Source organism: Aethalodelphis obliquidens, unplaced genomic scaffold, assembly GCF_003676395.1.
Source record: "Aethalodelphis obliquidens isolate GAN/ISIS:26980383/991018 unplaced genomic scaffold, ASM367639v1 scaffold6, whole genome shotgun sequence".
NCBI classification, from domain to species: domain Eukaryota; kingdom Metazoa; phylum Chordata; class Mammalia; order Artiodactyla; family Delphinidae; genus Aethalodelphis; species Aethalodelphis obliquidens.
Window position 1 is genome coordinate 48,255,919 of NW_020837950.1, and position 25,128 is coordinate 48,281,046.

At 43.0% G+C, this 25,128-nt stretch overlaps 1 protein-coding gene across 16 annotated transcripts in view; it reads left to right on the forward strand.

Annotated features, from left to right (window-relative positions):
- ALPK1 (alpha kinase 1) overlaps positions 1 to 25,128 on the forward strand; it is a 144,215-nt gene that overhangs the window by 98,499 nt on the left and 20,588 nt on the right. For 15 of the 16 annotated variants that reach the window (XR_003432253.1, XR_003432252.1, XM_027103536.1 and 12 more), the window contains 8 exons: positions 11,647 to 11,845; positions 13,170 to 13,214; positions 15,575 to 15,634; positions 17,692 to 17,778; positions 18,531 to 18,607; positions 19,483 to 19,578; positions 21,677 to 21,781; positions 22,471 to 24,604. Coding sequence is in view for 14 of the 16 variants with exons in the window: in XM_027103536.1 (XP_026959337.1) it covers positions 11,647 to 11,845; positions 13,170 to 13,214; positions 15,575 to 15,634; positions 17,692 to 17,778; positions 18,531 to 18,607; positions 19,483 to 19,578; positions 21,677 to 21,781; positions 22,471 to 24,604 (2,803 nt within the window). In the remaining 2 variants the exon portion in view is untranslated. The remainder of the gene's footprint in view (positions 1 to 11,646; positions 11,846 to 13,169; positions 13,215 to 15,574; positions 15,635 to 17,691; positions 17,779 to 18,530; positions 18,608 to 19,482; positions 19,579 to 21,676; positions 21,782 to 22,470; positions 24,605 to 25,128) is intronic. The other variant, XM_027103540.1, reaches the window with a different exon arrangement.

A 25,128-nucleotide genomic window follows, 5' to 3' on the forward strand; every position in this document is an offset into this window, starting at 1 on the left:
AGGCTTCTTGGTGGCGGCAGCAGCAGCCTTAGCGTCTCATTCCCGTCTCTGGGGTCCGCGCTGTTAGCCGTGGCTCGCGCCCGTCTCTGGAGCTCCTTTAAGCAGCGCTCTGAATCCCCTCTCCTCGCGCACCAGGAAACAAAGAGGCAAGAAAAAGTCTCTTGCCTCTTCGGCAGCTCCAGACCTTTACCCGGACTCCCTCCCTGCTAGCTGTGGCGCACTAACCCCCTCAGACTGTGTTCACGCAGCCAACCCCAGTCCTCTCCCTGTGCTCCGACCAAAGCCCGAGCCTCAACTCCCAGCCCCGCCCGCCCTGGCGGGTGAGCAGACAAGCCTCTCGGCTGGTGAGTGCTGGTCGGCACCGATCCTCTGTGCTGGAATCTCCGCTTTGTCCTCCGCACCCCTGTTGCTGTGCTCTCCTCCACGGCTCCGAAGCTTTCCCCCTCCGCCACCTGCAGTCTCCGCCCGCGAAGGGGCTTCCTAGTGTGTGGAAACCTTTCCTCCTTCACAGCTCCCTCCCAGAGGTGCAGGTCCCGTCCCTACTCTTTGTCTGTTTTTTTCTTTTTTCTTTTGCCCTACCCCGGTACGTGGGGAGTTTCTTGCCTTTTGGGAGGTCTGAGGTCTTCTGCCAGCGTTCAGTAGGTGTTCTGTAGGAGTTGTTGCACATGTAGATGTATTCCTGATGTATTTGTGGGCAGGAAGGTGATCTCTGCGTCTTACTCTTCCGCCCTCTTGAAGCTCCTCCAGATCTTGTGCATGTTTTAAAGGTAGAGCCAACAGCATTTGCTGATGGATTAGATGTAGAGTATGAGAGAAGAGCCACAAACTTAGAATGAAACCTCTGAAGTTTTGTCCCTCAGCAAATGAATGGATGAGTTGTCGTTACTGAGATGGAAAATCAAGTATGGCAGAGAAAATAAAGAGTTTTGTTTTAAACATGTTAAGTTTGAGATACCTAACTGACATCCACATCGGGCTATTTATTGTCTAGGCAATTTCATACACTAGGCAGCATTGCAGGAAAGAGACTCAGGATGGTATTTAAATTTGGGATTGTCAACAGAAGTGATATTTGAGGCCATGGGACAGTCTAAGTGAATGTAGCTAGAGAAGGGAAGCCGTCTTAGAACTGAATCCTAGGGCTTTAACATTCAGAGGCTGGAAAAGAAGGATGCTCCAGCAAAGTAGAGTGAGCAGCCAATGAGGTAGGAAGAAAAGCAGGAGAGTGTGAAATGCCAGAAGTCACATGAATAAAAAAAGAGGGGTTGATTGTCACAGCCAAATGGTTCTAGGAGTTTGAATAAGATGAGGATCAATAAATGGTCATTGGGTTTGGAGGTTGTTGGCAACCTAGAAAAGAATGGGTTCAGTGGAGTGCTGGGGATGAAAGCTATAGATTTAAGAAAGAGTGGGAGGTGAGGAAGCAAAGACTGAGTTTAGACAACTCTTGAGATCGGCTGTAAAGAGGGACAGAGAAATGGGACAGGTGCTGGAGGCAGAATGCTGTGGACTGAATATTTGTATCCTTACCTCCCAAATTCATAGGTTGAAATCCTAACCCTCAAGGTGATGGTTTTGGAGGGGGTGCTTTGGGAGATGATTAGGCCTTGAGGACAGAGCCCTCATGAATGGGATTAGTGCCCTTATAAAAGAGGTCCCAGAGAGACATGAAGAAAAGATGCCATCTGTGAACCAGGAAGCAGGCCCTCACCAGGCACGGAATCTGCCGGTTCCTTGATCTTGGACTTCCCAATCCCCAGAACTATGAGAAATAAATTTCTGTTGTTATATAAACCACTCAGTTTATGGCATTTTTGTTATGGCAGCCTGAAAGGACTAAGACAGAGATATATGGTTAAGGGAGGACTTTTTAAGATGGAAGATATTGTAATGTTTGTATGCTGATGAGAATGATCCAGTAGAGATGAGGAAATTAATGATGCAGAAGTGAGAGAAGTGAGAGGCATAATGTCCTAGAGTAAAGAAGGCAGGATAGAATTGAGTATTTAAGTGGGGGGTTGGCCTTAAACATGCCAATAGGAAAGTAGGGAGGACACATGGGTTACAGTACAAGAGGGTTGGCAGATTTGGGTAAGAGAATAAGGAAGATGTCATCTCACTGACTGTTTCCTTAGTGAGATAAGAAGCCAGGTCATCAGCTGAGTGTGAGGAGGTTAAAGGGGCTGTGGCAGCTGGAGAGGAGAGCAGAAGTATAATAGTAGCTGGGTTGTTAGGCCATGCTAAGGGCCAGCCTCAGGTCATGGTCATAAATTTGAAGTGTTATGGTTGTGTATTTTTCTCCAGCCACATTCACTTGCTTGGGTAGAAGCTCAGATTAGGCAGAGAATTACATATAATTTGAAAATATTAAGTGACAATAAATAATATTCATCTTCCCCTCCTGTGTTCAGAACCAACTGAAAGATAGATGCAAAAGAGCAACCTTTATTATTCTAAAACAGATAGGAGAATGTAGCTTTAGGTTTTCAGACAAGTGGGTTGGAAAATTCTTCACTTCAGACACATCTTGTTGCTGGCAGGCCCCTTCCCTTACTGTAGAACAGGAAGGAAGACTTGAAGAGAGGAAAGAGGAAGGTCTGAGCCAGGTATGCTACTCCCATCAGATAACTCACTCCACCCCCAGTAGGGAGGAGGAGTGAGGGGTGGGGTAAGAGGCTAAAGGTCAGGCTAGCTCCCGGGTTCTCAACTCTAGAATCATGGGAATCACCTGGGGATCATCGGTATCACCTGGGCATCGTTTAGAGAAACATGCCTGGGTACACTTCCGGAGATTCTGATTTAACAGGCTTGGGGTGCCATCTGGGCATCTGGATTTTTAAAAGCCTACCTAGGGGATTCTAATACAAGGCCAACATTTTTCCTTGACAATAAACATGGTCAGAATTGCCAGACAAATATGATAGAAGTTGAAAGCAGCAAAGGAGTGAAGAATGCCTATTAAAAAGTTGCTATGTTGATGCACCATGGAATTTAAAGAGGCAAGTGAGGACATGAGGGATTGATGGCGTAGCACACACACACACAAAACCCCAGTAAGGTCAGCAGATAGTGTGGGTGTCCCCAAAGGGTTGCAGAATTACTGGAGTTGGGCTATCCAGGAAGGGAGCTGGGAGAATAAGAGGTAAAGATTAAAGAATCAAATGCTGGAATTGAGATTCTGATTGTGATGCCACCAAAGTAGCAAGTTCTAAAGTGACTGACCATGAGAGTGACTAAGCTTAAGTGTAGAACAAGATCCTTGGAGATAAGGAGGCTATGGCAAGAGAGACCAGTGTGCTGGGTGAGTCATCAGTGTAGATGCTGAAATCACCATGGTGGCTGTAGCAACCTGGAGTCCAGAAGAAAGGTAAGACACGCAGGTCCACAGTACCCGGGGCCGTGAGGCTCACCAGGATCCTGGGTGGGTGGCCTCTGTTTTGATACTGCTTTCTCGTTCTTTTAACAGACAGCCCAACTCCATTCACAGTAGATTTGAGAGAGGGAGGGTAAGAAAGCAGGGATAGATGATCCAAATTATTATCTTTAGGTATTGAGATTGAGAGAAAGGTTATAACTATTTCTGGAAAGTGATTGAATCTGCATGCCCCACTGGTAAAATGAAGGAAAGATTGGTGAAATGTTAACAGGCCCTGAATATAAACTGTAAGAAGGTTCAGGATTTTTCCTCTCCTCCTCCTCACGTTTCGGTGGGTGGACAAACGTGGTGCATGCTGTGCCTGGTCTTCCCTTGACCTTGAGTAGTCCAGTTTGATCAGTTGACTCTTACTCAGCCTTATTGATGATATATAACTATGCAGCCCTCAGTCACTTTTCATTTGTTTATTCGGCTAATTCCTCACCTCAGGACACTTCCCCCCTCCCTTTCCCCTGCCTTTTTCCTATCTCCCAATTTGCTATGCAGCAATAATTTCCCCTTACACTGCGCCTGCCAATTGCAATGCCAGATGGCTTCTGTTCTGAGTCCCCTCACCCAGCCCCCCTTGAGAACAGCTGCCATTGTCATTGCTGTGAACACATCGTGGCTTTGAACCCATAGCTGGGACCCAAACTTGATGCTCAGCGTTGGGAGGGGCTAGCACTAATGCCAGGAGCCATGAAAACAGCACACACTTTTCCTGCTGCTGTTCAGTAAAAGCCCTTAGAAAAGGCTCTTTCGCATTTTTTCAATCATCTGCGTATTGAAATCTCATTGTGGAGTTTAATTCCTTTACCACCTGACTCAGCTTCCTCGCCATGAAGTTCCCTTTGTGCCATAAACTCAATTAGGACCCCATATTTCCCATCCTGAAAACAGATGTGAAAAAACTGTGGTGTGTGTGTGTGCACATTTGTGAGCCTGTCTCTTTAGAGCTCCAGCATACACACTCCCTTATCTGTATCCATATATTTTTATTTAAACAGGTTCATTCAGGAAGAAAAGCCACAATTCAGTGGCTATTGGGACAAGCTTCCTAAGTCAGCCTCTGAGGAAAGATAATAAAACAGAATTCCTTTTTTTTTTTTTTTTTTTAATCTTGAGTTATCCTATGTTGGTTCCATCACTAAAATTCTGTTACTGTGACACCATCTTAAAAGATTATATTTTTGAGCCCTCTGTGATGGCAGGTCAGTCGTGGGTCTAAAAACCCAGACAAAAAGAATCCTGAATCAAATACCACGTAGACCAATATGCATTTCAAAGGCACTGCCACGTAGTCAGTGGGTTAGGGTTTTTGTGTTGTTTTCTTTCTTTTTGGGGGAGTGGGGGAGGGAAAGGGACTCTCTTTCATGTTAATCTAATTGTGCATAACCCAGGCACATTTTACCATGTAGGGAAACGTTCTCTTTAGCGTCCTTCCCTACCACACACTCGGGCCTCCTTTCATTCCTCCCTTTCTGAAGTCAGAGTGCTCCCCCGGTGTACATTTGGGGGAGATTCCCAGGATGGTGATGTATTCTGCTTTGCTGCTGAGGAATTTACTATCCCCCCACTTGGCAACAAATGAAAGTGGGTATTAATTTCTCAGAGTGCTGGTGGAAACGCGAGAGAGGGGCTGCAAGAATGATACCCACCTAAATCTGTATGTAGTGCACAGCAGGCCACCGTTTCAAAAGAGGGAGAGAAAAGACAATGACAAGAAAGAAAAGATTCCCCTGAGTTGACTTCTCTGCATTTTGCGTCGTTAGGTTTTGGAGAGAGATGCGAGAGGTTCGGGCCCTGAACAGAGTCAAATTATGCAGCTGCGGGGATGCCAGGTCCTCCAGAATAGGATGCTTCGTTTAGATTTTCCACAATGCTATTGAAGTGCTTATTTTCCTCCTGAAGAGACACAAACAGATGCAAACTTCTGTAAACACTTTAGAAATGAATTCAGTGAGTTTGGCCTCTCAGCAGTGCTCAATAGCTGACAGAAAAATGTCTAATTAGTGCAAGTGGAAATAATAGGGCCACTTGGATTCCTTCCATCCTCCTCCAACTCTACTTTTCCAAGGAACTCAAAGGGCCTTTGTCTGGCAGGTCACCCTCTCTCAGGCTTTGTGCTCCAAACTATTAAGAGTAGAAGGGGGAAAAATAGATGAGGGAATGTTCTCTGCTCAAATATATGGCGTGTTCACGCAGGATGCAGAATGGGGTGTTTGTGGCATCCTTTACAGGTGCTCGGGAGGGATTCCTCCATTGGCGACAGCCAAAAGCAACTCACACGTGCACGCTAAGAAGCCTCCCTTTCAAGAACCAGCTTTCCTTCGCCAGTTGCCATAGAGCCTGCTCATTTTCCTTTTTTTTTTTTTTCCTCAGCTTCCAGTAACATCAGTCCTTAGACTTAGTGAAGAGAAGAAATTAAATGAGAGGTTTCACCATTTTCTGAGATAAACCTTAGAGATGTTATATGCATGATCTGTTATTTCCTTTTTACTCTTGAAAATTCCACTGACATTTCTTTTAGGAGCCTGTCTTTGCTTGTTGTTATTTTATCATACAGGAGAATGGGAGCATGTGAACGGAATTCTTTTTTCCTATTTTTTTTCGTAGTGTTCCTCTTCATTTATTAAGCACCCACAATGTGCCAGGCTCTGTGCTGAACATTTGACCCACATTTCCTCTAATCCTAAAACAGCACTGAAAATAGGTACTATCCACATTTCACAGATGAGGAAATTGAGACTAGGAGAGGTTTAGTAACTGACCATGGCAAGCAAATGGAGGACCTTGGACACAGTCCAGATACCTGTGGTTTCATCTCAGACATTTTTTTTATCTCTAGAAGTTGGATTTGGATCATTTTTTATATCTCCCATGTCCCTAATCCCACCTAATTTTTACCCTACCTTCTTGAACTTATAAAATACAGTTAAAACTGTCATTCGGGGTTCAGTTTCTATTGATTTCTTTTTCTTTTTAGTGTAATTTTTGACTGGATGCCAAACATTATAAATTTTACCTTATAATATGGCAGATAATTTGGGTGCCTATAGATATTCTTGAACCTTGTTCTGGAATTCAGTCAAGTTAGGAAATAGTTTGATCCATGCCATGCTTGCTTCTAAACTTTCAGAGTGGGCCAAGAGCCATCTTCCTCTGAGGTTAATTTTGTCTCACTACTGAAGCAATACCCTTCTGAATATTCTACCCCCTGCCCTGTGAATGACATGATTTCCTACTATGGCTGGTAGAAACACAAACTACATGAGGCTTGGGGATTGTTTCCTCTGCTCCTTTCAGATGGTTCTTTCCCCGGCCTTGGGTGGTGTCTTTTCATACATGAGCTGATCAGTAGTGTTCTGCTGGAGACTCAGAGGGGACCCTCTGCAGACCTCTGGACTTCTTGCTTTGTGCAGCTCTCTCCTTCTGGTTCTCTGCTCTGTGAACCCTGGCCACCTTAGCCTCTACAGACTCCTGGAAGCTCCATCTCCTCAACTTGGGAAGACCACCTCACTAGACTTGTAGAGCGTCCTTTCAGCTCTGTGTAAGAAATTCCCAGTTGGAGTAATCCTCAGCTAATCACCAAGTTATCATTTGGTCCTTTGGTACCAACTTTCACTAGAGAATTTCAAAATGCTGAAATTAAAGGCCATCTCCTGGAAGGTTTTCTTTTCTTTCTCTTTTTTTTTTTTTTTTTTTTTTTTGCGGTACTTGGGCCTCTCACTGTTGTGGCCTCTCCCATTGCGGAGCACAGGCTCCGGATGCACAGGCTCAGCGGCCATGGCTCAGGGGCCCAGCCGGTCCGCGGCATGTGGGATCTTCCAAGACCGGGGCACAAACCCGTGTCCCCTGCATCGGCAGGCAGACTCTCAACCACCGCGCCACTAGGGAAGCCCTCTTTCTCTTATTTTTAAACACATAACAAGAACACTCTTTTCAATTGGGATTTGTTTTTATTTGTCCCTGTTTTTTTTTTTCTTATAATTTTTTTTTATCATAATAAGAGATACGGGTTCCTTAGAACCACTGTTTGGACTCAGTGAGTGGTGAGTTCAGCCCTAGCTACAAAGACCCAGATTCCTGTGCCCAGATTAGGCCCTACTCAAAATCACCTTCATCAGACACAGGTGGAAAGCAGACGAAAAACTGACCCTTGAGAGACTTGGGTTCCTCAAGTATTAGCTGAGGATGTAAAGAAATTGAAACTCTGTGCACTGTTGGTGGTATTGTAAAATGGTGTCAACTCTATGGAAAACAGTATGGTGGTTCCTCAAAAAATTAAAAATATAACTACCATTTAATCCAGCAATCCTATTTCTAGGTATATATCTCAAAGAATTGAAAGCATGGCCTCAAAGAGATATTTGCACACCCATGTTCATAGCAGCACTGTTCACAATAGCTAAGTGGTGGAAGCAACCCAAATGTCCATTGACAGATGAATGGGTATAGATTCATCCATACAGAAATTGGTATATACATACAATGGAATATTATTCATCATTTAAAAGGAAGGAAATTTTGTCACATGCTACAGCACAGGTGAACCTTAAGGACTTTATACTAAGTCAAGTAGGCCAGTCACAGAAAGACAAAAACTATATGATTCCACTTATATGAGTTACCTAGAATAGTCAACTTCATAGAAACAGAAAGTAAAATTGTGGTTACCAGGGGCTAGGGAGAAGGGAGAAAGGGTTGTTGTATCAAGTTTCATACATGCAAGATATAAAAGTCCTGAAGATCTAATTCACAATAATGTGACTATACCTAACACTACTGAACGCCATTCTTAAAAAAAGCTGAGATGGCAAATTTTACGTTCTGTGCTTTTTACCACAATAGAAAAGAAAGAAAAAAAGATAGAGACGAGTTCCTTCCTGCCTCACCCTGACCCTTTTGACTTTGTAACTTTGGAAAGTCAACTTCTCAGCCACGGTTTCCTTATCTTACTTAGATTTTTTAGTTACTATAGATTTAAATGAGTTCATTTGTGTGAACGTTTTTCATAAACTAGATGGTACTACGAAGATGGAAACCATTATTATCAGGGAGGAAAGGGTGGAGATTCAGCCCTAGAGAATTGACCGGCCTCTAAACATTGCATCCCTTGTAGGAACTCAGTTACCCCAAAACTGAAGTGAAGCACCTGTGAGAATAGAGAGCAGAACTAAACATGAAGCATGTACCTCAAAGAGAGGAGACTCACTCTGGCTTGCTGAGTACCCTCCACAGGATACATAGTCATGAGCAGGGTGACAGGAATAGCGATACTGTTTCAAAGAAAGGTTTAAGGGAGCCTGGCAGTGGCAGAAGCTGCAAGTTCTACAGATGGCAGCTGAGGTTGCAAACCAAAGGGCTATATTTATGTGTAGCTAGCATAGAAAGGACTCTTGATCAGAGACTGTCCTTACTAAACAGAGCTGGGCATACATAAAATCATCAATTTCCTATTCCATCTTTAAGTTTACATTTCATGAATGTCAAATGACTGACATGTTCTCATTTTAAAACTTGTGTTTTTCAGATTGATAGTTTATTTGACAAACCTCAACTGCAGTTTTGAGCATTTCAGTTTTAGTTAGGCTTTTTTGGTTGGGTAAAACAGAGGCTCACACAAGCAAACTCATAAAATGGAGTGTACATTGTTACGAAGATACACATGGAGCAATAAAGGAAACCTGTAGCTCTAAGAACAGCACTTGTGAAAAGGTGGCTTTGGAGTCATATTCTTGGATCTTCACTCTGGTGTCATCTATAAATGTAGCTTAGCTACACTCTACTCTCTGCTTCTTCCCATCCTGCAACAACTGGAAAATTTTTTCTATCCTTCTTAGTTCAGATCAATAAGTTCATTTTTCAAGCCAGGCCACAGAGTCATGGGCCAAGTGTCAGGTGGGTACTCTTAGGTTAGCCTTGAGCTGGTGGTAAGATGGGGAGAGGGGATCAAAGTCAAGTAGCAAAATACATTGCTGCTTCAAAGGCAGTGGCTGTGGGCAGAGCAGTTTCCCTTAGAAAGGGTTACGGTGTGTCAGGCAGTGATTAATGTTGGGGTAACTAACACCTCTCTTCCCCTCCTGGAGCAAACTAAGATATAAAACAAAGGAGGAGTTAGGCAGACAAGAGATTAAATATTACCTTTACTTCTGACAAAGGCTAAATTGAAATATATAGCTTGGTATTAGAACAAGGGGGTCTGCTAGATGAACCCCAGAATTATGTTGACTTCCCCATTCAGTCACAGAAATTACTGGGCCAAGCAGAACACCCCATATAGGGTGGCTTTCTGATATAGAAGAGCAGAGAAGAATCCCTGTTTCCTTTAGACAACTCATTCCCAAAAGAAAAAAGAGAGGAGCTAAGCCATGCATGCCCAGTTTCTTCTTCCCAATTTTTCTTATCAGTGTAGTCCACCTCTCCTGGGACAGAGTGGGTAAAGGAGTAGAGAGAGGCCAGGAGTGCTACAGTACTTGAGCTCCCTTCATGTGGAAGGAAACATCAAAGGAGAGAAGAGGTATTCCCCTAACAATTGGCATCACTATCACAGTTTCAGTAGTGATCAACTAAGAACAAAAGGATAAATACAAGAGCACATTATCACTTTTCAAACTTAAAAAGCGATAGGTTAAAACCCTTAAGTTAAGAAAGCATCAGTTTGATAAGAGAAGGATTATTGTGCTGATTCTCGGTAGGCAAGGTATAAATGAAAAGAAATAGGATTCTAGGAGTAAGAATAGGAGGAGTGATTCAATTGGATGATTAAAATATTGGTTTTGACCTTTAAATAAATAGAACCTGCCTCTTAGGATTGTTGTGAGGATCGAATAAATTAATACATATAAAGCTCTTAGCACTGTGCCTGGCACCTGGTTTTGCCCAATAAGTGTTAGTACTTATGTGGTGAAGAAAGCAATGCTTGTATGATAAGATTGTGGTGGGAGAATGGGCAATGCTTACAATGCCTTTCTAGGCTTCATACGTGAGCTAACATGCCCAGAAAAAACTCTGCTTGATATAGTTTAGCAAATGGAGAAAGTACTAGTGGGTGGTAAACTCATTTATGCTAACAGCTGCATGACTTTCAATGTCTTTTGTATAATACCTTAAGAGGCCAAAAGATGATTTTTTCCATAAAAGTTTGCCTCATTTATCTCTACTTCTCACTCTTTATGTTATACTTTCATTTCATGTCTGTTTTTTTCTTATTTTATTCATTAACTAAACATAATCATATTAAACAAATATAAAATATTGCCTAGAAGTCTATATTTCTTCTTTTTTTTTGGTGGTACACGGGCCTCTCACTGCCATGGCCTCTCCCGTTGCGGAGCACAGGCTCCGGACGCGCAGGCTCAGCGGCCATGGCTCACAGGCCCAGCCGCTCTGCGGCATGTGGGATCTTCCCAGACCGGGGCACGAACCCGTGTCCCCTGCATCGGCAGGCAGACTCTCAACCACTGTGCCACCAGCGCAGAAGCCCCTATATTTCTTCTTAATTAAAATAGAGGCAATAAATGAAGCAGAATATTATGAACTGACATGGAAACTTCTAGATGTTATGATGACCAAAAATATCAAGTAGCAAAAGAATATATCTAGTGTAATGCCATTTAGGAAGGGAGGGAGGGAGGAAGGAAGGAAGAAAGGGAGGGAGGGAGGGAGGAAAGAAATAAAGGAAAAGAAAGGGAGGGAGGGAGGGAGAAAGCAAGGAAAAGAGAAAAAAGAAAAGAAAAATAGAGGGAGAAAATGAGAAAGGAGAGAGAGAGAAGGCAAGGTAGGACAAAGAATCAATGTCTAAATAAACAGAAAAGGGTAGAGGAAGTTCTGGAAGGATCTCTGGGAAACCATTAACAGGAAGAATGAGAATGAAATTTGTGGAAGGGAAAAAATAAGGTAAGGTGTCAGAAAAAAACAAAGGGGCACTTTTAATTTTTACTTGCTGTTTGAATTTTTTCATAACAAGAAATATGCATTTATTACGTGTATAATATTAGAAATGTAATAGGGAAAATGGAATGAAAGAAATATTATTTTATCCCACAAATGAATTGGGCTTTTCATTATCGTTATTATTATCATTATTATTAGCTTTTTGTTCAGTAGCGTACTGTTTCCTCTCCTAGCTCTAGGTTTTGTTGTTGTTCTTGTTTTGATAATAATACCTAGAAGACTACTGGTCCCAAGACTGCCTTCTTTTCTGCCCGACTTTATTTCTTTTCATTCAGGCGTCCCTGAAAGCCTCCATCCTCGCCCGGGAGTGTGCCACCGCAGCTGCCATTGTGTTCCTGAGCGACCGGTTCCTGTACGGGCTCGACGTCTCGGGCGAACTCCTGCAGGTCGCCCAAGGGCTGCACAAGCTGCAGCCAGCAACGCCAATTGCCCCGCAGGTGGTTATTCGCCAAGCCCGAATCTCGATGCACTCAGGTAGGCTCCTTCCTGCTGGCCCTCCTCGTCCCGGAGTCGTCCCGTCTGGGGCTCACCTTCCTCGGGGCTCCTTGACTTCCGCGGGGACGGCGGGCACCGGGGCCCTCGGGCCTTCTTTTGTAGCCGCCGGCGCTCCCGCCAGCCCGCCGCCTTGCCCTTCCCCCTGCCTCTAGCCAGCACAAAGGCCCTGGCATAAAGGATTTCAGAGCCAAAAGCAATAGAGAAAATTGTGAAAGGGGGTGGAAAATACTAATTGGAGCTTTTGTCGTCTAACAAATCTGTCCTGCTGCTTTCAAACAGGGGTATCTGAATTGCTATACTTCTGACCAGCAGCCTTTAAAAATCAGATTAGAATTCTACTATTTTCTCTTAGCTCTCCAGTCTCCTTTCTGTAGGGCCACTTGACTATGCTAACAATAGACCTGACAAACCCACTGAAGTAATTTGAGATATTTTTCCATCACATGGAACACCAGTACAGTACCTGATTAGGCCTTAAAGTATCTTTTTTTTTTCCTTCTGTCACTTTGAATAAAATGAAAAATGAGGCTGACATTCTAACTTAGGCTGTAATGTAGAGGGGGACTGGAGGGGAGAGGGGCCTGCTATGTGTTACAGCAAAGTTCACTTGCATAGAATTCTTGAATTATTTAAATTACTGATAACCATGAGGTTTAGAAACTTGTAGCCTGCTGTTCTCTTTTCCAAGAGTGAAAGGATAAAGGATGAAAATAGAATGCAAGTTGCCTGTCCCAGAAACAGGACTGGCTCATTTTTTAAATTGGGTTTAGCTATTGCTATTGTTTTAATAACTCTGGCCTTGAAGAAGTTAAAATATCTTTTAACTACTTCATTTCCTTTGAAAAGGAACTGTACTAACTGTAATGAATGGGACAGTTGCTGAGTACAGAGAGGGATAGAGATAAAAGGACATGAGAGACATGGGCTTGTGGAGGTTAACTTTTCACAAACCCAAGTTCATTCACTCTCAAGTTCTTGCAGCTGTACATAAATTGTACCCATATCTTATTATTTACTTTTCTAAAGTAATTGCATCAACAGAGTTGAACTTATGAAAAAATTCTTACTTCAAATGTCCATGATTTGGGACATTTTATAATGTTTGGGGTTTATCATGTTGAGGGTATGAGAAAAACCTAACCACTAATACGCCTTCTGATGGCATCAGATGGAATAATGTGTGAGCAGAGCATTCTGTTAGGGGAACCGAAAGTTGAGGGCCGGGTGTGCGTGGGCAAACTAATGTTGGTTCTCATCAAATTGAACTTGGAACAGTTACTGAGGCATGTTTCATGATACACAGATTTACAGATTTGCTATAGTGTGACATGGAAATCAAGGTCACGTGGTAAGTAGTCACGTTGATAGCTTTGCTTTACACAACCAAATAATCTTTTCACTTACTTGTTTGGTTGACTGTTCCTCTCATGCCTCTAACTAAGGTGGTATAGACTTTTTCTTCTGATGACAATTAAGCCTTGATACCATCATGAGCAGCACGCTCCTCTGCCCGCACATCACATGTCTAAGGTAAAAGTCCTAGGTCTTATTCTGCAACAGTTGGGGTTGTCTTTTCCTCAAAGATACTGCCAGAAATGCCACAAGAAAACAGACACAGCCTCAGAGTTAAAGTGCTTATCTGTAAACTTCTGTCCCCAGATATCTCTTGAGGCTCTACCTACACTGGGTTTCTCAGCCAGAAAGGGGGACTTAAGGCAGGAGTGGTGTCCTGGAAAGAGAACAAGGTACAGTGAAAAGGGGTCTCAGTCCCCAGCATTTGGGAATCCTGGGATAGAGAAAGGAGAGGTGTGTACGATGTTATAAGGGGTAAGGGAAAGGGATAAAGATAATATGAAGGGACAGCACAGTCTGCCTATTTTCCCCTTTGACCCAGCCCATCCTGGTATCCACTCAAAACCCATTCCAAAGGTCCAAGCATTCAATGTCGTGGGATTTCAGAGGCAAGAGAGGATGCCCTGGGCCTGCCCAGCGCACTCCTGCCTGAAATTAGGAGACAAAACCTTTCAAGCCACAGTTAAAAACAAAGAGTCAAACTTCCAGTTCCATCAGCGTGGAGGATTGAGCAAGTGTGGAATCTTCTCCCACTTAAATATTAAATATCGAAATATTTAATTCACGGTACATAAATATCGTGAATTAAATATTTTTTTAAGTGCCTGAAACATAGAAGACATTCAAAATCAGAATAATGGACTATTGCTCCTGACACTATAGCCAAAGAGATTTACACTTGGATATAGTCCTAGGGGAAGGGATTGCCACTTTAATTCCTGTGCAGGGACAAGAGACAGGGCCTTGGGCCTATGTGGAGTGAAATATTTGGATAAAGCTGGAATCCTTAAAGGTTTGCACAGCTATGAAATGGGACTGAACTGCTCTACCAGCCCACCCAGGGAGGTGATGAGGAAGCTTATTCTCTGCCCAAGCTCTGAGGTGGAGGCCAAAAAAAATCTCTGTAAAGAAATAAAAACCCCAAGTCTGTGCCAAATGTCTGTGTGGAGTCTGAATTTACCCACAAGAGAGGGAATCACCCACCAAGTAATTAAGAAGAAATTAATTCAGGACTGAAATTTCTGGGACCTAGCAGGTCAAGTACAAAATTATGCTGTAGAGAAGCATCCACACTCAAGAGGCATCTCTTAATGTCCCGACCAGAAAAGTACACAGTGTCACTTCTGCCACATCGATTGGTCACAACAGGTCACAGGGCCAGTTCAGGCTCAAGGAGAAGGAAAATAGATTCCACTTCTTGATGGAGGAATGGCAAGGTCACGTTGCAGAAGAGCATGTGGAATAGAAGATATTGTTGTGACCTCCTTTGGATCACAATCTACCACAGTCAGGTATATGTCTGTATCTGCACTTTGAAATAGGGTGGTCAGGGAAGGCCTTATGAGACAGTGAAGTGACATTTGAGCAAAGACCTGAAGGAGAAGGGAGCAAGCCTTGGAGATACCTGGAATAAATGCATTCCAGACTAAAATAAGTACAAAAGCCCTGACATGGGAACAAGCCTGGCAGATTCAAGGAGCAGTCAGGAGGCCACTGTAACCAAAGTAGAAGGAGTGAGGATGAGGGAAAGAATGTTAAGAGAAGAGGTCAAAGAAGTCCCAGGGGCCAGGTCATATGGGGCTTAGAGGCACCTGGGAGCAGAAATGGATAAAAGGATGAATGATTGAGTTTCCTCCTTACAGAAAAACAGCCATCCATAGTGTAGGCCCCTCCTACGTGGTGTTAATGAAATAAATGAAAAGTTTACAAAGAACCTCTCTACCCACCCCCTAAAAAAATTCCTTCCTGATAATTCTGTAAATAGACCTATTCACGGGCAACTCTCCTCCACTTCTGGAGGCATAGTTTTCACAAAAAGGAGACACAGCCTTTGACAAAGGTTTGCCTTTACTTCTCAAGCCTTACTCTATATGAATGGATTATTCATTCATATGAATGAATATGTGTGTGTATATGTATGTACATGTATATGAATTTAATTGCAATTTCAGATACTGTACAACTTTCCACCTTACCAGTTCCTGAAAACTTCTTTTTCACTTTTGTGTATGATGTAGTTACTGATTTTAAATTTTAAAATAGAATGTTTCCCCGTTATAATGTGTTAACCTTAGAGCATGAACAGCAGTATTTAAAGCACATGTTCAGAACTAATTATGTGTTGCTTCTTTTCAGGGAAACTTTTAAAAGCAGAGTATATCCTGAGCAGTCTGATAAGCAACAGTGGAGCAACAGGTAAGGTGCTCTCATATCTTCACAATGACCTTCACCCTCCATCCCTACCAGAGTTCCAGTTTAAAAGCAACTTAGTGGGGACTTCCCTGGTGGTCCAGTGGTTATGACTCCACGCTCCCAATGCAGTGGGCCAGGGTTCGATCCCTGGTCAGGGAACTAAGATCCCACATACTGCAACTGAGCCTGCATGCCGCAACTAGAGAAACCCGCACATCACAACTAGAGAAGCCCGTGTGCCGCCATGAAGACCCAGTACAGCCTAAATAAGTAAATAAATATAAATAAATAAATGAAACGTAATGACCTGGTAGTTACTATACACTAGACGTTCCCAGAACTACCTAGGACTGGCTCTGCTACTGATAAATGAAATGGTCAAGCAGGTTACTTCTCTATGTTTCCATTTTCTCTATTTAAAAACAAAAACAAAACAAAAAACAACCCAACCAAGTCTTCTAATATCACCCTGCTTTATTGTAGAGTGTGTTATCTAATCAACATTCGCTGTGAAGGTAGGTAACTCCCTGGACCTCAGAAAGGGCTCAGCTACAGCTTTGAAAAGAATTGTGAATGGAAATTGAGCCTATAAATTCAGGAGAATACACTTACAGTTTTATGTATTTAAAGGGTCTGGAAAATAAATTTTATTTTGCTACAGAGGAGCTATAATAAAAACTTACTTTGAAATAGATTTCTTTTGATATTTAATCATACATGAGAGGAAGCAAGTCCTAATAGTTGGGTAACAATTTAAGCCTCAAATACCTTGTCTGAATTTCTGGGCACTTAAGTCAACAAGTTTCCTATTACATTGAACACAATTCCTTGTCGACTTTTAAGCTCAAAATGCTTGGATATAAGGTCTTGAGCTCCTTGAAACTTCTAGACATTTCCAGTGGGGAGGCAGTTTGAAATAACAGATATTGACCACATACCCCCATTTGTGACCACCATCACTAACCTACAATATGCATACTTCCCATCTTCTACACCACACACACACATGCACGCACACACGCACACACACAGATTAAAAGCTAGGGAGAAAGTAAGGAGGGTGATGTGACACAGAATAATAAGAGCATGTAATAATGAGTCTGACTTTATTTTTGATGTTTGGCAACTGGCAGCTGCTGTCAGGCCCCAGCTTCTTCCCTCTTTGCCCCACATCTGAACAGGCTGATTTTTTTAAAGCTCATTTATCAGTAAACCCTGGCCTAGCTGTGGGAACCTTTACCCCAGACCCACACCCTAATCGCAATAAAAACAAAAGCCACTCACCACTCCCTTCACTTAAGTCAAACGGACCAGCTTCGGTGCCTTCCCTGCTCTCCTCAGAAAGGCTCATTATGTGAGCCCTGAATCTTTTCATATACTCTTAGTGCCGTGTAGAGCCATCAGTTTCAACATTCAAACCAATTTTGGGTGGATGGGATGGATCCCGCCCTCCATGAGGCAACCACAAGACAGTGGGGTTGACACTGTAGTTAATTAACCTGGGGAAGCCTCGGAGGCAATAGCATTGAGGATAAGCCCTGAATTAGGAGCTAGAGGGGGCGGAATCCCTCCCTCTAGGTAGAGGGAATGGCAAGTGCAGATACCATGAAGCAGGAGATGGCTGCTATTATAAGGAACACAATGAAGCTGCATGGCAGAGCCCAGTTGGTAACGGGGAGAGGTGGAGACCAGGCAGGATTCAGTTCCTGTGAAGCCTCGTAGGTTGCAGCAAGAAGTATGGACCTTATTCTAAATACAAAGAAGAGATTGTCTCCCGAATTTATATCACATGTGTTCGTTAAGGCTTCTATGAAAATCGTTTTATCTCACCAGGCTATTTCTTTAATAATTCAAGGCCAGGGACTTCCCTGGAGGTCCAGTGTTTAAGACTCCGTGCTCCCACTGCAGGGGGCACAGTTTCGATCCCTGGTCAGGGAACTAAGATCCCACATGCTTAGCGGTGCAGCCAAAATAAATAAATAAATAAACATTAATTTTTTTTAATTTTAAAAAATAATTCAAGGCCAAAAATGCTTTTCTTTTTTTCCTCTTTATTGTAGGTACCTGGCTGTACAGAAATGAAAGCGACAAGGTCCTGGTGCAGTCGGTCTGCATACAGATCAGAGGGCAAATTCTGCAAAAGTTAGGTACAGTCATCCTCTCAAGGCTCATTTACCAAGTCTGGCTACAAGATTTTACTATGGACTTTTCTCATTGTATCTGGTTGATACAGTTCATCCCCACTTCCCTTAGTTTCCTTATGGAAAAGAGAATGACACTTAAGATGCCAGGAATATTATGAACATTAACAAAACAAAATATTTTTCTGTTGAGTTTTGTTAAAGACATTTACAGTTGTATATTATGACTGTTAACCACAGGATTCTCAGTATTATTTCTGGCATCTGGCTCTCAGCTCATTAGGACTCCGTTTGATATAGTGACACCTTATTCTAAACCCACCCTGACAGCTTACCCATTCGTTCCTGGGAAGGTATTCCTGAGTTTTACAAGCAAAGTTTATAGGACCCTAATTATACTTTAAAATGCAAACTAATGTATTTGAAATTTAACAGAGGATGGTAATTGTTATCTTGTAAATAATGGAGAAAATTATTTCTATATTAATATATCTTATATGTACACATGTAATATATAATATTTCTTACTGTTTCCCTGTGAAGGGAAAAATTATCTGTATTAAACCAACCGGAAAAACAGATTGCTGTTTTTCCAGCAGATTGCTATCTGCTGATTGCTGTCAGTCTAATCTAGTCATATATTTTCTTAACAAAATCCAATGAATCTTCTTTCTGTATTAGTTTTTAAAGGTATTTTCTGACACAAGAGCACAGATACTCGCAGATACTAGCAGTTTGTCCCATCTCCTTTTTTGCAGGGATGTGGTACGAAGCAGCAGAGTTAATATGGGCCTCAATCATAGGATATCTGACACTTCCTCAGCCAGATAAAAAGGTTGTTTGTCTAGTGCTTATTTTCTCATTTCCTGTACTTGTCTTTGAAAGATTATCTCCTTATGGCACAATTCAGTTTATCATTTATCAATTTTATTCGTCCTATTTTTATTGATTCTACACAGGCGTCGGACCAGGAACATTTGGTAACTTCCTTCTAGTGTCTTGCTCGTCCTCATTCACAGCTAGACGCCTGGTATATATGTAGTATTTCTATATATATTTGTAACTATTTATGCATTTATTTCTACCAGTCCATTTATTTTTATTGATACCTATTTTATTATATATTTAGCCTTTACCTAATTCCATAGCAAAGTTGAGGTGGTCAAGTTGCTTATATGTAAAATCATTTTTCTTGAGTTGAATGGGAAAAGACTTCAATTAACTGTTTACGCAACATCTTTATTCAAGAAATTGAGAAGCAACATTTGCTTTCCTACTTGATGTTTTCATTCTCTGTGACTCTGTGAGAATATTCTCCTTGTTAATTGAAGCTTTGGGTTATACATCTTCCCAAGCTGTGTCAGCAGCACTGCCGCCTACAGTCCTTTTAACAGCACAAGTGGAATGGGGTGTGGGGACTCTTGATTGGGCCAATTCATTATGCCTAGCAGTATGGACAAGTTAGTGTTGACAATCCAGTGAAGCCCAACTAAGAAATAGCTGAGTGTGCATTACTCCCATGTCCTCAGGATGTGATGATCTCTCAAGCCCAGTGACATCCAGTTGAGAAGTATCCGCAGTGTCATAATAACAATAGCAATAATAAGCAATGGTTTATTTAGAAGGCTAATCATTGACTTTAGGCCTTGAGATGAGAGCAACAATTGACTGTGAATTCCTAATCTGTGTTTTGTTTGTGTTTCCTTACAGGGCATTTCCACATCACTAGGTATACTGGCAGATATCTTTGTTTCCATGAGCAGGAAAGATTATGAAAAGTTTAAAAGCAATCCTGAAATTAACTTGGTAACTATCACTTGTCAAAACCACGGTGCAGAGTGGCATCACCTGCAAAACGGTCAACATTATTTTTGGCGCTTGGTTAGTTCTCTCTCCAGGAGTCAGGCGGCACGGTGTCTCCCCTCTTCAAGTAATGTGAGCAGTCCTGGAGACGGTTCCTATGGTGTCCTGTTTGGCTTTATTATCCCAGCACCTAGCAAGTACCTACAGAGGGTACTGGGGAAAAAAGGATGGATGAATGAATGAATGAAATCAAAGTGATAAATACTTTGAACCCCATGATTTCCTTTCAAATTATCACAAAATTCAGTTTCTACACTTGGGCTATCTCAATGACAAAGTAAAGGGGTAATAACTTTAAGACTTTAATTACCATCTGTTCAAATCAGAGCATCAGTCACTTGCTTAGGCTCTTATCTGTGATAGTAATGATTACAAATATATGTATATTGCTTTATAATTCAGAAAGTGTGTATATATGTATATGATCCACATACACCACATCTGCCTATGAGGCAGGTAGAGCAAAATGTGTCAGTCCCATTTTTGAGAAAAATAAACTAAGGTCCAGAGAAACTAAGTGACCTCTGCAACTTGTACAATCAGTAATAAGAGAACTGGGAGCAGAAGCCAGGTCTCTAAGCAGTTTGCAGCATCGCACAGACATTGACTTCTCTCCTGCACTGCACTGAAATTGAGATTTTTAACGGTATCGTCAATTATTGCCTTTTTAAAAAATACCAGGGGGCTTCCCTGGTGGCGCAGTGGTTGAGAGTCCGCCTGCCGATGCAGGGGACACGGGTTTGTGCCCCAGTCCGGGAAGATCCCACATGCTGCAGAGCGGCTGGGCCTGTGAGCCATGGCCGCTGAGCCTGCGCGTCTCGAGCCTGTGCTCCGCAACAGGAGAGGCTACAACAGTGAGAGGCCCGCTTACGGCAAAAAAAAAAAAAAAAAAAAAAAGAATCCACCTGCCAGTGCAGGGGACATGGGTTCGAGCCCTGGTCTGGGAAGATCCCACATGCCGTGGAGCAACTAAGCCCGTGCGCCACAACTACTGAGGCTGCACTCTAGACCCCATGAGCCACAACTACTGAAGCCCATGTGCCTAGAGCCCGAGCTCCGCAACGAGAGAAGCCACTGCAGTGAGAAGCCTGCGCACCACAACGAAGAGTAGCCCCTGCTCACCGCAGCTAGAGAAAGCCTGTGCGCAGCAACGAAGACCCAATGCAGCCATAAATAAATAAATAAAATAAATACGTTTATAAAAAAAAATACCAAGGCAGCAACAGTAACTGTACTCAGTACTAATTAGTGTAGCATAAGAACACATACAGCTTGCTGCTAGCAATCTGAATCTTAGCAAAATGTTGCTTTTGCTGTCAGAACAAAACACAGGAAAAGGGTTATGCCCCTTGTTCAGTGAAGTTGTCTCTGAGGACTGTTTAACATTGCAAACTGCCCTTCCGCCTTGGACCTCCTCAGCCTCTTCTCACTTTATTTTCCTTTGAAACACTTGCTGCCATCTCAGATACTATGCATTTTACTTGTTTTGTGTATTGACTGATCTCCTCCCCTTAACAGGAAATAAGCTTATTGCAGGCTCACTGTCTGCTCTCTCCTTCATGGCTAGAACAGTGCCTGGCACATGGAGGTACTCAATACATATTTCTGGAATAAATGATTCAATCTTAATTGCTGTGAAATCGTACATTAAAGGGCTCTTTGACAAGAACAATGCAGAAATCATCAGTGAATCTGACTGCAAAATGTGCAGAGTTCTGTGAACAAAGAGCTGCATGATCCTCCAAAGAAACTTGTCTGAATTACTTTGCACAGGCAGGCAGTGTGAATGTTTGCACACGTGAGGCCTTCTCTGCGGTATGAGTTGGGGATGGATGATGTATGGGTGTGGGGGAAAGGACAGTCACTGTCCTGGGGTCCTTTGACCCACTTACTCTTTCTTGGCCCTGTTCTGAAATGCTTGTGATTAGGCGCAGGGCATGCCTCAGAATCTTGAAAGAAAAGCAAAGGAATTTTATAGCCTGTCTTTTGCTAATGCATCAATAACTGTCAACAGTACACTCGGCCTCCTGTTTTCTCACAGGGCTTGCTGAAGGAGTTTGACCACCATTTGCTGTCAGCCGCTGAAGCCTGCAAGCTGGCAGCCGCCTTCAGTCCCTACACGCCTCTCTTCGTGCTCACGGCTATGGTAAACAGTGCAGCCCTCACTGCTCCTCACTCCAGTGACAGATGTAACTGCTGGGAGGGAAGGGTCTAACCTTAAAATAGGCTTTGTGTATATCATTAGATAATTGTGATCAGACCTCACATATGTAAAGGTTTTATCAGTCAGAGTAGTGACATCCTGGTGGGAGCTAAGTTAATACAGCTGGAGGATTTGATGTTATCTGCTCTAGAACAATGGTTCCCAAGCATGTCAGAATCACCTAAAAGCCCTTTCAAAATACATATTCTTGGGCTCTACCCTAAATCCACTAAATGTAAATCCCTGGGGTTTGTACCCAGAAACCTTTCATTATGAAATACTGCCCGGGTGATTCAAATGCACAGAGGGGTTTGGAAGCCACTAATCTATTGTTTTGACTATTATTAAACAAATGATGTGTTTGTATATAGCAAAATTATTATGTCCACATTCCACATATAGACTCTGTTTGCTAAAACTAACAATAGCAACAGTAACAAATTTATCGTCTTTGATCAAAAAGTATCAGGGCTACGGTAGGATGGTAGCTGGTAGTTTCTGTATTTTTCCATGACACATGTTTATTTTTTTATAATATTTCTAATGACTGTCCTCCAGGGATGAAAAGTTTTCCCTGATTCACCTCCAGTTTCCAATTCAGTGTCTGATTTTGTATTTGGTATTTTCCTCAGAATATACGTGGCACATGCCTGTTGTCATATAGTAGTTCTAATGACTGTCCTCCAGGAATGAAAAATTCATATCTGTGTGAAGCCAAAGAGGCCTTTGAAATTGGCCTCCTTACCAAGAAATGTGATGAACCAGTTACTGGAAAACAGGAGCTCCATAGTTTCCTCAAAGCTGCTTTCGGTCTCACCACGGTGCACCAGAGGCTCTATGGGGAGATGGAGACGGTCCACACAGCAAGTCAGCTCTGTAGTGAAGCTATGGGAAAGCTGTATACTTTCAGTATTTCCTCCAGAAGTCAGGAGAGAGAAGCTGTCTCTCAGGAAGTCATGTCTCTTATCACCAGGGTGAAGGAACAGTTACAAGTTCAAAGCTTCTCAAATTTAGATGACAAGTCTTATGTTCCAGAGGGTTTCAAGTGTGGGTTGGAGAAACCCATCTTGCATGGGCAAGTGGATTTCCAAAAAATTATTGAAACCTATTCACAGCACCACACTTCAGTGTGCGAAATATTTGAAAGCACTTGTGGAAACAACAAAAATAAACAGGAAGATACAAAAACAGGAGTCTGTATCACTGATCTAAAAACAGAAACAAAAAACATAGATACTGTGAGTACTACTGAGGACAAACCACGTTTTGAAAAAGGCATGGTAATATCTTCCTCCCAAATGGCTAGGAGTGGTTGGGAGAAACTCAGGAGGGTAGGAAGGAGAAACCTGGCCAGTTCTGATGCATTTCGAGTCTCCGTGGATGAAGATGTGGAGACTGAGGCTGAGTCAACACACCATAGCAGTGGTGGGGGAGCTGTTTTGAACAAGTCTCTGAGCGACAGCCAGAGCTCCAGTTCTTGGAGCAAGTTATCAGGGTGTAGTTCTTCTACAAGCTGGGAGGAAGTGAATTACCATGTTGGTGATATGTCAGCCAGAAGAGAGCCTAGCAAGGAAGAGCATCATGTGGACACTCAGTGTTCCACTGCCCTGGCAGAAGAACTGGAGATCGATGGGGAGAGCAGAGCTGTACATCCACTGTCTTCAGAGCTTCACGGGCTCTCTCTCCAGGTGTCCAGGGATGACAGTTTAGAGTCTTCTCAAAGTCAACTACCCAAGCCCATGCCCTTGACAACTTTTCCTCCTCATAACACAACAGGCACTTTGTTGGCCTCAGGTGCAGGGCTGTTAAAAGGAGCTCCAGAAGGTATGTGGGAAGCCGGAAATGTGGGGTCCAGAGATACTTCTGCTCATTCCAGACCCTCATTTGCTTCTGCTTCTTGGTCTTCTGATTCTGGTTGGCCCAAGAACATGGCCACATATCCTCCGATCCAAGAAGAAGAAACCTTTGAAATAATTGATAAGTTTCCAGAAATCAACTGTGATGCCAAAGACAGTCATGAAGAAGAGAAGAGAGAAGAAATCAAAGGAGACACAGGTCCCACATTTAAAGATAGCCCCTGCTGGGTTGACGCAGAAGAAGAAACAGCAGAGAGAGCAGAAGATAGGCCCGTAGACTTCCACATAGTTGTGGACGAGCCTCTGGGCAAAAGTTCCATGATAGCATGTAGCACTTTCACTCCTCATTGGCTTGTTCAAAATCCTGACTCAGGGAAAAGTGGTGGCTCAGTCAAAGAGCAGGGCATTGACCCTGATGCCTCCACGGTGGATGAGGAGAGCCAACTGCTGGACAGCACAGATGTTCACGCCACAAGCACACATGGCTCTCACAGATCATGTGCTCTGAGGCAGCTGCATGGTCAGGGAGCCCAGATCCCCAATTCCTCTGTAAGTGGTAACACTTCCATCCCTGTCCTCAGCGAGGACTGCACTACCACAGAGGAAGCAAATGAACCTGGAAACCTGCTAAACTGCAGCCAGAGCTCCAGCTCGTCCTTGGCATGGTGGTTGGAATCACCTGCAGTTTCCAGTGGTTCTTCTGAGGGAGAAAACCCATGGTCCTTTCTGAATTCCAGTGGAAGTTCTTTTGTTTCATTGCCAGGAATGACAACACAAAAGATCCTTAAGGCTCGCACCCTGCAGCCTGATGACTTTGAAAAACTCTTGGCAGGGGTGAGGCATGATTGGCTGTTCCAGAGACTGGAGAATACAGGAGTTTTTAAGTCCAGGCAACTCCATGGAGCACATAGTAAGTACAGCCTTTCAGGAAGCATCTCTGCATGTTCGGGGCCCTCTGAAGCTCTTGTTATGTAGATCACTTAAAGCTCATGAAAGATATCGACCCCAGTTATGCTTTGTGAATATATAGAGAAATGTGTAGTTCAGGGACCTTCTTCCGTGCTATAAAGACACACAAGGCAGTAAGGGAGAATCTTACAGGACTCAGGAGCAGTCATCAGTCAGGGCTTAAACAGCTCTGGATGCCATATACACTCAGCATTTGTCTCCTCCACTGATTCTCATTACCAACCAGCTGATTTTTCCCTATTTTTCCCATTCAAATCCTAGGGAGATGGGGTTTGACCTAGTTACACATCATCCTTCTAGTGGGCAGAGATTTTCACACCTGTCCTAAGTGGTTTCTTGCCAGTCAATGGATTGAACAGGTACAATTAGCAACTGCTTCCTGCTTAAGGAACAGCGCAAGGTCTCTTCCCCTAGCAGGAAGCCTCGGCTGGGGCCACCCAGCCATCAGCATGTCCACAACAGCTT